The 12365-nt window shown below is 34.8% G+C and overlaps 1 protein-coding gene and 1 pseudogene across 1 annotated transcript; both read right to left on the reverse strand.

The window, feature by feature from the left end:
* Positions 1-3442: 3442 nt before the first annotated feature.
* On the reverse strand, positions 3443-3948 carry LOC125194884 (annotated as a pseudogene).
* Positions 3949-6955: 3007 nt separating this feature from the next.
* LOC125194891 (uncharacterized mitochondrial protein AtMg00300-like) lies at positions 6956-8296 on the reverse strand. Its single transcript, XM_048093109.1, has 2 exons — positions 7987-8296; positions 6956-7047 (listed from the first exon to the last, which is right to left on the reverse strand). Exons 1-2 carry the CDS (start codon positions 8294-8296, stop codon positions 6956-6958), a joined length of 402 nt encoding a protein of 133 aa, XP_047949066.1.
* Between the last annotated feature and the right edge of the window lie 4069 nt (positions 8297-12365).

The raw sequence follows: 12365 nt of genomic DNA on the forward strand, positions 1-12365 counted from the left end.
AATTGGTTGATAAACAAAAAAAATTGATTTATTAATGTAAGAAAGGGATAAAACAATTTGGAGGAAATTGTTAGTTAATAAATTTGGTTAAATTACCTTCAGTTTTAAACTTTTAATTTCTAATAATTCTTACCGATTTGATTCCTACTAATTGGGGATATAGAACCATTCCCTTCAATTCTAATTTCTACAAATTCCTATTGATTTCCACATTAATTTCGACTAATTCCTCCGCGCAACATTAAAAAAATAGCTACTATGAATTATATTGCTAAAATATTAAATATAACATATTTACGGATTGTATCATTATTTTTATTTGTTTTTTCGATCATTTATGGATAGAGAAGGCATTTGGTGTATTTTTGCCTAGAAATGCCAACTAATCATCAAGATCACTAAAGCATTATCTTTTGTCATCTATATTAGTATGTTTTAGTTTCTCTTAGAGTACATTTTCGTTTATTCAAATAAAAGCGTGAAAGTTCGATTTTAAGCACTTTTATACGATACTACTCCAGATCGGTTTGAAGCTTTTTTTGTATTTTTCGTTTTTCATATTGTTTGGAATGATAAGGATCTACAAATTTAATTCTAGATCGTTTAATTTGTCGGACCAAAAAAATCATAGAATTACTTTCATAAAGTGATAAAGAAAATTTCTATCTACTCATACTTCGAAAGATATGAAAAGGTTATAGAAAATCTGGTAGACTTGTTCCCTAAAATAAACTGAGTATAATTTATGAATTACAATTATATTTTTATAGATTACAATTATTATTAATTTAATATACATGCAAGAGTTGTCTTCATAATGAGTATACTCAAATACTCGAAAACTCAAATAAGAACAATCAACTTATGATGATGTTATAGCAACAACTTTACCATTATTAACATATGTTCAGCTAAATTATGTGGAATTTATATAAAAAACTAAATCGTACAATCAAAATTTATAATAACAAACTCTAAAACTATTCCATATACTATTTATTAATATAGGAAAATACTCCCTCCGTCCCAATAAATATGAAACGTTTGCTTTTTGGCACAAGATTTTATGTAGTGTTGTTTTGTGAATTAAAGAAGAGAGCGTAAAGTAAGAGAGATGGAAAAGTAGAGATAAAATTATTTCTATTTTAAGAAACGTTTCATTTTTAATAGTACGACCCAAAAAGGAAAACATTTCATTTCTAGTGGGACAAAGGTAGTATTACATTTGAATTCCAATTAATGTATAAAAGTCCAATCCAGAACCATCCAGTGTGATGCTATTTTCCTCAAATCTCTTGGGGAATAATGTTTTCCTCTCCGGCCTATAAACGATAGTTAATTTCATTTAAATATGTATATGAATAACACTGTAAGCAAATTAGTTAATTTTGAATGTATACCTCCTCTCAGCCTAACTTCCTGAAGCTCGTTGGATGAACATCAAATGATCTTATGCACCTTACTTTATCTACACTTTCAGTTGTTTATTGATGAAGATCTTCAGGATAAGTGAAGATTTCAGCCATTTCTGGAAGAGAGATTTTGATGAAGATCTTCGAGATCAGTGAAGATTTCAGCTATATTTGGAAGAGAGATTCTGATGATCTTTTAAGCACTGTAATATGTAAGAGATCGGAGTGAAGAAAGATGGAAGATAAGTAGAACATATAATAAATGCAGAAATAGGAAAGATATAAGAACAAATTAAATGATAAAAGATCAAAAACTCAAATGAGAAGATGAGACCATATAGAGGAGCTAGATGTTGAAGATTTTCAATAGATGATTTAACACATACTTGAGGGTGATATTTATAGAAGATTTGGAGGCCTTTTTCTTAAAGGTTAAATGGAGTACACCATGGACCAATAATTCTAATACCCAAAATATTCACTTGATTACGAAACAGATTTTAAAATACAATGCACAAATATGTAAATATGCATACATCGGTCAGTGTAAATTGATTGATTGCCAAACTACTAATCAAATTATAAAATTAATTTTTCTTAGATTATGGATATTTTTGTTGAGGTGGCGTGCAGATTGTGAAAGCATGCGTTAAAAACAAAAGAAAAATATATAGTGCTTTAGTAAGCTAGTACTGAAATCTGACACATTCATTAATTATGACAAATGCATTAACTGAAATCTTTTCACAAAAATAATTACTCTACAATCAGAATTAATGTATAATTGCTGGTTCGAAAGATGTAAAACAGCTTTTTAAGGAAATCCTATTAACCAATGATTTATAAAATATAAGTCTCATTTTCGCATGATTTCCCCCCCAAAAAAACATGTCATGTTTGCTCACAAATTCCCTCTCAATCTTTAATTTGAAAATTGGCTCCATTCCTTGATATTTTCCCCCTAAAAAGCCTTGCTTTTAAGGTAGTATAGATTATTTTCGTCATTTTAATTTGTTGCAAAAACTTGTTCATTTCATAGTCATTTATACTGTACTTTAGATATACTCCATTCGTTTCATTTTAAATGACACATTTTCATTTATGAGATGTCTCACTCTAAGACCATCTCTAATGGTACTCTAAAATCAAAAATAGAGTAGACAATTAGCTACACCAATTTTTAGAGTTACACTGAAATAAACTCAAATCATTTTTTCAAATTTGTAGGTAAAAATGATATTGAGTGGAGAATATTGTTTTAAATTTGTGTTTAGTGTGAAATGTGAAAGGTTGGAGTAAAATCACTATTTAAATGATTGAAGATGCTCTAAATGACACATTTCTTTAAATTGAAACATCACCCTTTCTACTTTTTCTCTCGTTTACTTTGATCTCTGTCCATTTAATTCACAAAACAACATTGAATAAAATCTTCTAGTATCAAATTAGAAAATTTTCACTTAGAGCGTGACGGGGAATAATAATATTCATCTACCAAATCCAAAATTATCAATATTACTTGATCATTGCAACAAAAATAAGATTTTTCACACTGAATCCATTAAAAATAGTACTACTTGCACTTGCATCACACAGAATTATACTAATTCCTCCGTCCCCACATTTTGACATAGTTTACTATTTCGGTCCATCCCCCAAACTTTGACACACTTCACTTTTTACCATTTTTGGTAGTGAACCTCATATTCCACAAACTCATTCATACTCAAATTTTATTATAAAACTAATACTTTAAAAGTAGGACCCACATCCCACCAACTTTTTCAACTCACTTTCCATTACATTTCTTAAAACTCGTGCCGGGTCAAACCGTGTCAAAATTTGAGGGACGGAGGGAGTAGTACTTATAATAAAAACATATGGCTAATCCAAACAGACAACATATTTAAGAAAACTCTAGCCCAATCCAAACATGTAGTAGTAGCAAATTCATGAAATATCATGCCTAATCCAAGTAGATCAATAACTTGAGCGCTTGACGTTGGATCCATATGATAGACGACCGCAGTTTACTCAAAAACACTACGAACATTAGTAGGGTCTTTATAATAAGTGCTAGTGATGATATAACCCGTGGCCATCCTAAAGGCACCGGTGCCGGCCACGATGGAAGGCTCCCTCGACTTGGTGGCCAAATGTTTACGGCCGAGCTAATGCTAAGCGTGCTGCCCTCGAACTCGCCCTTGGTGAACACAAGGTTGATGAGCATGACGAGAGCCGTCTCACGGAGGTCGGCCATCGCCACGGTCCCTTGCATTCGCCCCACCTCCCCGGAGTCTAGCTCGGGCTCGGACGTGACGAGGTTGTCCAGCACCAACACCATCCCGAACGACAACGGCAGAACGTTGGTTAGTTTGCATTGCGCCACGGTCCAGTCGGTGGGACTGTCGGCGCCCAGGACGTCGTGGAGGTAGAAATGGAGGCGCGTGATCTTTTTTGTCTCGGAGACAATTTGGGCTTCTGATGATAAGCATATGATTAACATTAGGGTTAGGGTTACAACGAGCTTCTCCATACTCAACTTTTTCGATTTATTTTAGGGCTTTTGGTATAATATGCAAAGTAGTGTAGATAAATTCATATATATAAGCGACGAGAGATATACTATTCACAATTTCTTTTCTTACGTTATAAAAATTAATATAAGTGTTTAATTCCTTCTCTATATATGAAACATGTGCTGAATTGTAACTCTATCTTGTGTCGGTAGTTGTCTCTCCCTCATGGCTTATTACCATTCTGTATCTATATAACTTTACTTACTCTTCCTCTAATTCTCTTTCTCCCTCCCTCTCTCGCAGCTTCACGGCCAACACCACAACTGATTCCTACCATACCAACGTTCATAAATACCTCAATGCTATTAACAATGGTAGAACTAAAACAATTCCTTTAAAGCCCAATGTCAAGATCTTTGACCTATTCGTAGTTACACGTGCTGGTTTTGCAAAATTGTCCTTATCTTAGCATTGCCTAAAGCATTTTTAGAATAGCGTGATGCTAAACAACCATAATATAGCTAACCTTAAAGATTAATATAAATAAAGCAGTATATTAACGCTAATACATAGAAATTAGTTCATCTTGTATGTAAAAAATTCTTTTGGAGTTTTCTTACTGTAAAAAAATGATTTGTGGATGTGTTGCATTCTACGTGCAATTAATTGACACCACCCATCATACTTAACTAGTTAACTCGATACCTCATTTTCAAGTAGATAAATTTAGTGTACAAACTGCCTGAGGACATATAATGAATTAATATAACTATAAATGGGTACTAGTTTTTTTTGTATCCTTTTGTGATTTTCCATTTTAAAATCTACTTTTAACCATCTTTAATATATTATCATTTTTACGTCAAGAAATTTAATTATATAAAAAATGGATTACTTTCTAGCATTACTATTTGAATGACATTTGTATATAAAAATGAATTAAGTACTTTCCGGTGTTACTACTTGAATAACTTCTACATTAAAAAATGAAAGTTATTAGATTTATATATTAAGGGTAATTTTTTTATGTTTTTGCACAATATTTTATTTTTAATGATAAATCGTCTCTTGGATTATTTAAGAAAAATTGTAGTTGTTTTAAAAAAAATTAAAATATATTCATTAGAAACACAAAAGATAAAATTACCAAATGCACTAGAGGAGAAATTAAAATGATTTACAATATCATTGAGATTTGATAAAAATAAAATAAAAAATAAAAAAATACTTTACAAGGAAAATTAAATGCATTAGAAATTAAAAAAAATAAGATACTTTGTAAGAGAACCAAAGATAATAGTATAAAAAAGTTAAAAAATATTTTATAAGAAAAAAATGAAAGAATTATATTTTTGAAACGCATTAGTAGTAAATGTGATGATATGAAACCTAATCGCAAATCAAACGATGAAGAGAACTAGCTACAGATTTGAGTAAGAGTATTGAGCGAGAGAAATTTTGTGAATGTTATTCAATGGGAGCTCAAAGAGTTACAAACTGTATCAGATGGAATACAAAAAGAGTAAAGCTACATTCAACGATATCAACTAATTTTTAATTGCTAAAACTAATCTGACGGCTCATATTGCATCCATCTACTAAACACAATCGGACGGTGGCTGAAGCACTTGAGCATGAGATAAGATCATTGCTGATTTTCCCATATTAAACTCACTTGAATGAAATTGATCATTGAGCTATCACAGGTCTAACAAACTCCACCTTGATTGCTCAATTATCATCTTTCTCCAGCTTGCACATATTCACAAAGCTCATGCATAGCTGGAACTTCTCTTTCGGCAAAAGTTTTGTAAGCATGTCTGCAGGGTTCTTCGAAGTATGCACCTTGAACACCTTGACCTCACCATTTTCTATTTCTTCCCTAATAAAGTGCAAGAAAACATCTATATGCTTGCTCTTCTCATGATATACCTGATGCTTAGCCAAGCTCAAAGAACTTTGGTTATCACAGCCAATACTAACTGCCTCTTGCACCAGACCAAGATCTCCCAACATCCCTTTGAGCCAAAAGCTCTCTTTTACAGCAGAGGTGAGTGAGATGTACTCAGCCTAGCTCTATAGTAGATAAATCCACCACACTCTGAAGGTTTGACTTCCAGTTGCAGAGCTATACATTGTGAAGACATAGCTTGATAGAGATTTTCTGGTGTCAATGTTACCAATCCGAGTCACAGAACCCCATCAATATATCTCCCTGATAATCAGCATCGCCGTTGAACAGAATCCCATAATCAGTTGCACCCTTAAGCTATCTCAACAGCCACTTTAAGGCTGCCCAATGTTCCTTTCCATGATCTGACATGAACCGAGCTTGTGAGATATCTGGCATTGTACTTATCATAGCATACATTATGTTACCAACAATGTTAGCATAAGGGATCTTCTGCATTTCCTTGGCCTCACCCTTAGTTTGTGGTCTCTGAGTAGCAGATACCTTGAAATGAATAGCAAGTGGAGTTGAGACCTCTCTTATATTCTCTACCTTAAACTTTTTCAACATTCTGGAGATGTAAGCATTTTGTGTTAACCATTGCTTCTTCATCTTTCTATCTCTCAGAATATTCACACCAAGAATCCTTCTTGCTGCTCCCAAATCTTTCATCTCAAAGGCTGATCTCAAATCTTTCTTCTTCTTGTGCCACTACCTACTTGCCTGTTTCAGCCCAAAATTGCTCTTTTTGAGCAAACAAACTTTGCTCTCTTCCCCTGCCTTCATAAATCATTTTGGTTGTGTCATGAATATAGTTTCTTCCAGATTTCCATGAAGGAATGCAGTCTTGACATCAAGCTGCTCCAACTCCAATTTGTTCTTTGCTACTCAAGCTAGCAATATTCTGATAGAAGCATGTTTTACTACAGGTGAGAAAACCTCAGTGAAATCAATTCCTTCTTCCTGTGTAAACCCTTTAGCCACTAATCTGGCTTTGAACCTTATCTTGTCAGAAGCCTTAGATGATGAAGATTCAATTTTATTCTTGAAGATCCACTTAATAGAGACTCAATTTATTCTATCATGGCTTTCATCCAACTTTCTGATTCCTTGCTGTTCATATCATCTCTATATGTAGCTGGCTCTGAATACTCCACCTCCTCAGCTACACAAAGAGCATAGAATAACATCTCTGAGTCAGCTTACTTAGCAGGCACTTTAGACACTCTTTTAGTTATGTCTCTTGCAAGCCTCTGGACTGCTATGAGATGGTGTCTCAGATTCAGTTGTTTCAGCTCCAATATCTGAACCCTCTGACTCCACCTCAGATTCGAAAGCATTTTCTAGTTGTTCATCTACTGTAACTTGTTGATTTTTCAGAAAAAGGCATCTCAGATCCAGTGAATATAACATCCCTACTCACCACAATATTGTGTTTTCCTAGTTCAATGCACCATAGCCTATACCCTTTCATACCTGGTTGATACCCTAACATCATACACCTTAATGCCCTAGGATCAAGCTTTCCCTGCTTCAAGTGAGCAAATGCCTTGCATCCAAAAATCCTCAGATGGTTATACTAAGAATTACTTCCATACCTTCTCATGTCAGGGATGTCTCCATTTATGCTAGATGAAAGACACATATTTAGCAACTTTACTGCAGTAAAAGTAGAAGCTGCTTTAGCCTAGAACTTCTTTTCTAATCCAGAAGCCAACAACATACATCTAACCCATTCTAGAATTGTTCTATTAGCCCTCTCTGCCTCCCCATTTTGCTAAGGGTTTAGACGCACGGTTCTATGCCTCTTTATTCCCCTTTCCTTACAACAGCTATCGAATTTCTTGGACAAAAATTTCAGTCCATTGTCTGTTCAATGGCATTTAAGCTTCGCATTCTTCTCTCTTTCTACTTCAACACACTAGTGAGTAAAGCATTTAAAAGCCTCTGATTTCTCTTTTAGAATGTAAATCCAACAGTTCCTAGAGAAATCATCTATCACACTCATATAGTATCTGCCTCCTCCCGCAATAGAACTCACTGAAGCTGGCAGCCCAAAGATCACTATGCGCATAATCAAGGGGTGAAGTAGAAGTATGTTTACCTGCTGGATAAGGCAGCTTCTTGAATTTTCCTAGAATACATTCATCACATGGAGTGTTGTTCTTATCATAAGCTCCCTGAATTATCCCTTTCTTTATCAGCTCCTTTATACTCCCCTCTGCAGGATGCCCTAGCCTTTTATGCCATAAATTCACAGTTTCTGATTTTACAATGTGAACTTCCTCCTGTGCAATTTTCTGAACAATAACAATCAAATAGTATAGACTGCCTCTCCTTTCACCAATCATGACCACTTTCTTATTCTTCATTACAGTCATGCTCCTATTTGCAGAGCTTTGATAAGGATCCATGTTAGATTGTGATCCATTAACCCAAGATTTATACCCTTATGATGTTTAATCTAACAATATTTTTATGAAATGGTCCAAAGCAAGTAAAACATAGATCCAACAAGAGCAATTGAATCTAAGCTATAAAAAAAAGAAGATCAATACAAGATAATCTAGAAAAGAGAATACAAAGTCATTGATAGAGTAAGTTAAGGCACTTACACCGTACTAACAAGCATTCATGGCTAAATCTTCAAGGCGATCACACTTCCTCAAAGCATACCTCTACTTGATCCATGCTTGAACTAGCAATTGATGGATATTCCATACTTGAACTATCAATTGATGGATTCAAGCAACCTAGATCTAGGAATTTGAAAGAAAACCCTCAAAGGAGAAATAAGTCTCTCAAGCTTCTTTGTTCATCCAAGTCCCTCCACAAAAACCTAGGTATGAGTATTTATACAAGAGGATAAAAGTGCTAAAAAAAGAGACAAAAAGATTGAAAAAAACGCAAGTCACAAAAAATGCCCGGTCGGGCGTTTTTCCTCCTTAAAAATGCTCGGGTCGAGCGTTTTTCTCTGGAACCGGGCATTTTTCTATTGAACCCGGGCGTTTTTCACTCCCGAGCCGCGCGTTTCACTCTGGACTGCGCGACTTATGTAAAACGATCATAACTTCCTCATCCAGGCTCCGATTGAGGCATGCAAGGTGCCCACGTGAATCTCTTTCGAAGAAGACAAAGAGATTGGTGGCATTTTCAGGGCATTTGGACTCCATATTGATAGGCATAATACTGATTGAATCCAGCTCAGATCAGCTTATCGCCCAGACTAAGAACAACAGCGCTATGCGCATTCGCCTCAATTTCAGCCTTCTTCGCGGATGCTTTTTCATCAAGATCGACCTTCGGCTTATGCTTGCTCTTAGCTTCCAATGCTGACGAAAGCCCCTATTGAATCAGCGATGCCTTCATCTTCACATGCCATAGACCGAAATATGACCCACATTCCACTAATTTTTCAACTCACTTTTCATTATATTGCTTAAAACCTGTGCCGGGTCAAATAAGGACAATATTTGGGGGACGGAGAGTAATTAATAAAACTAATCCGGCGGCTCAGATTGCATCCATCTACTAAACACAATCGGACAGTGGCTAAAGTACTTGAGCATGAGATAAGCTCATTGCTGATTTTCCCATATTAAACTCACTTGAATGAAATTGATCATTGAGCTATCACAGTTCTAAAAGTATATACGTAAAATAAATAATAGTGGTATTAAAGAGAACATAATTTTCTAAAGGTAAAAAAATTTATAACAACATAATATTGAAAAGGTAAAAATTTAACTGTATTCAAACAACAGAAAATACTACCATACCCCTTTGTTCTGGTGTCCGCCGCTGTTGATGCCTCATTTTAAAAAAGATAGATGAACAATCTAATTGCTATAACAAACATAATGAATTAGTATAATGAATTAGTATAGGAGTAAATTATAGTACTACTAATATATGTATCCTTTGTGATTTTTCCATTATGACTCGTATTTTCATTTCTTTTTAATTTAGAGCTAGTTCGAATACATAACTTTCTAATTTCCTTTCCGTACCGTAGCTCAATGTTAAGATTTTTTTTGCAACTATATACATAACACCCCAACTTTTATGTCTTTTTGGACTTCGTTTTGAAAATCGGTTAAAATTTTAAATATTGTTAAATCTCTTTTTTGGTGATGATCCAATTTTGTCTATAATTTGGATAATCCCCCCCATTATAAGGCCTTTTAAAGGGTAAAAGGACCCATTTCTAATATGGTATCGGGCGGGCTCAAGTCAATGATGGATTTATCTTTTTATCTTTTTCTGGGTTTTTACCCACGTGATGGAAATCCGATGGTCTTTTTTTAATACGTGAGGGCCGTGTCAAAACTCTTAAATAAAAAAGGGGTGGGATCCTTTCTAATATAGCCAAATTTTTTTTCTTATTTTTATTTTTCAAGGCCCCAAAGTTCATCCCCCTTTTTTACCCTTTTTTTTTTGTTTTGGGGAAAACTTAAGTTCCATATTTGTATTGGATTTTTTTTAAAATCCGACATTGGGAAAACGCATTGGTAAAGGTTTCCCCTTTTAATGAAAGAAAATTTCCTGCTTTTGGGGAAAGGGAACGTAGCCCCAAAAAATGCGCCTTTGTTTTTTTTTTTTTATTAGAAAAAGGCTTTTTCATGCATCTTAGGGGTAAGGCATGAGCGTCATGCGTTTTTCTTCGAATTTAAAAACAGCCCAAAGGAAAAGGGCGGAGTTTTATTGCAAAGAGGGAAAGGGGCGTTTTTTTCCCCGGAATCTCAAAAGTTTTCTTAAATCTTTTCAATATTTACCCCTTTAATTCGGTGTTTCCCGATATTTTGTGTAGATTTCTCCGTTTGTAAATTAGGGTTTATTACAAATTGTTAAATTTTTGGGCCGATGTTTTGTTTTTTTGGGTTAGTTAAATGGATTTTATTGGTGAAATTCATTCATAGTATAGTTTTTGATATGTTTAGATGCTTAAATGTTGTGTTTTTGGTTGGATATTGTGAAAACCCAAATTTTTTCCTTCTTTGAGATATGTTTGAGATCTTTGGATTTTATCCCTCCCGTAGCCTTGTTTATTGTGTACAAGTTTTGCGTTTTTTCCGAAAACCCCTTTTTCCCTTCTTTGAGATATGATTATGTGACTTTGTTTTTTTTTTTTTTTTGGGTAAGTAATTGGGAAATTCCTTATTTATAGATAAAATCATGAGATACATTAAATTAAATTTAAATTTTGAGTTTCGTAGCTTGTAGTTTAATTATGATGAAATAGAATATTTGCAAAAAAAAGCTTGATCTACACATGTTTTTTGGGAGATGAATTTGAATATATATGTTATTTGTATTTTAAATGTGAGTTTGAAATTTTTTGTTTTGTGAATATGTCATTAGTTTGGATGGCAACTTCAAGTTCGCGGACCATTATTATATGGACCAAGGGTCCTTTTTTATATTTTTCGGAGAAAACACATTTCAAATAAATTTGGCATGATGGCACAACACATGTTTTAAAAAGTTCAAAAAAACCCAAAGAAGATTTGGGATGTGGATATTCATGACAATGTGATGTATTTTTTTTTGGAGATTTGGTTTCAAAGGGGGTGATGGATTGTGGGAAGTCGATGAAGGTTAACAATAAGCTTATCACGGTTTTTAAAAAGGCGTTAACCCCCGAAAGCCTTTCCATCTCCGTTTGGGAGAGGGGGGTGACTTTAGAAGATTAAGCCTTTTGGGGGTTTTGAAAAAGGGGGGTCACGTTTTCCAGATCGTGACTATCATGTCGGATACCCCGGTTCCAGCAAGTCCCAAGCTTTCCGGGATGGTTACCATATCGGGGTGGGGAGACAAAGCGGCGGTTTCCCGTTGACCGTTTCCGATCAATCAAATGGGGAAACCTTTTGGGTGATGACCTACCTACATATGTATTTTCCAAAAGGGCACGTTTTTCCTCCCTAATCTTGGGGGGGAGGACCTTTCTACCAACCCATACGGGGTGTAAGGTTTCTTATATGGGGTTTTGAATGCATTGGTGGATCCGCAATCGGGGAATATTAGTTGGGATAGTGCGGCTTTGTCAATTACTTTATCCGTGTGGGGCTTCCATAGATCGGGGAAAAGATTTGGGGGGGTTTTTATGGTGCTTAAACTAGGGGGGGAAAGAATGCCCACTTTGGGAGGGCGTCATTCATAGGGCGCTCGGCCGAGCCATTTTGCCATGTGGCCCCGGGGTATTTTTAAACATTTATTTGTTTAAGATCTTGGGAAAAACATTTTTTACATCAATTTTATTTAAAAGGGGGGAAAGGAACAAAGCACAGGGAAAAATGCTCCCAGATTTTGGGTTGAGCATTCCCGTGATTCAAAATCTTTGTTTAAAACCCTTTGGCGGTGGCCTTGTTTTTTTTATTCCCAATTTATGAATTTATTCAAATTAATTTGGTTTTTTACATTGTTGGTTTTGTAATTTCCGGGCCCGCCATATGCAAATTGTATCCTTTTAACTCCCGTGGGGAT

The sequence above is a fragment of the Salvia hispanica genome, chromosome 1, assembly GCF_023119035.1.
Source record: "Salvia hispanica cultivar TCC Black 2014 chromosome 1, UniMelb_Shisp_WGS_1.0, whole genome shotgun sequence".
In the NCBI taxonomy this organism is placed as follows: Eukaryota; Viridiplantae; Streptophyta; class Magnoliopsida; order Lamiales; family Lamiaceae; genus Salvia; species Salvia hispanica.

Coding starts and splice junctions, on each gene's coding strand:
- LOC125194891 (XM_048093109.1), bottom strand. CDS start 8,296: ATGGATCCTTATCAAAGCTCTGCAAATAGGAGCATGACTGTAATGAAG. Junction 7,048..7,986: donor GAAGCTGCCTTATCCAGCAG/GTAAACATACTT, acceptor CTCTTTGTGTAG/CTGAGGAGGTGGAGTATTCA.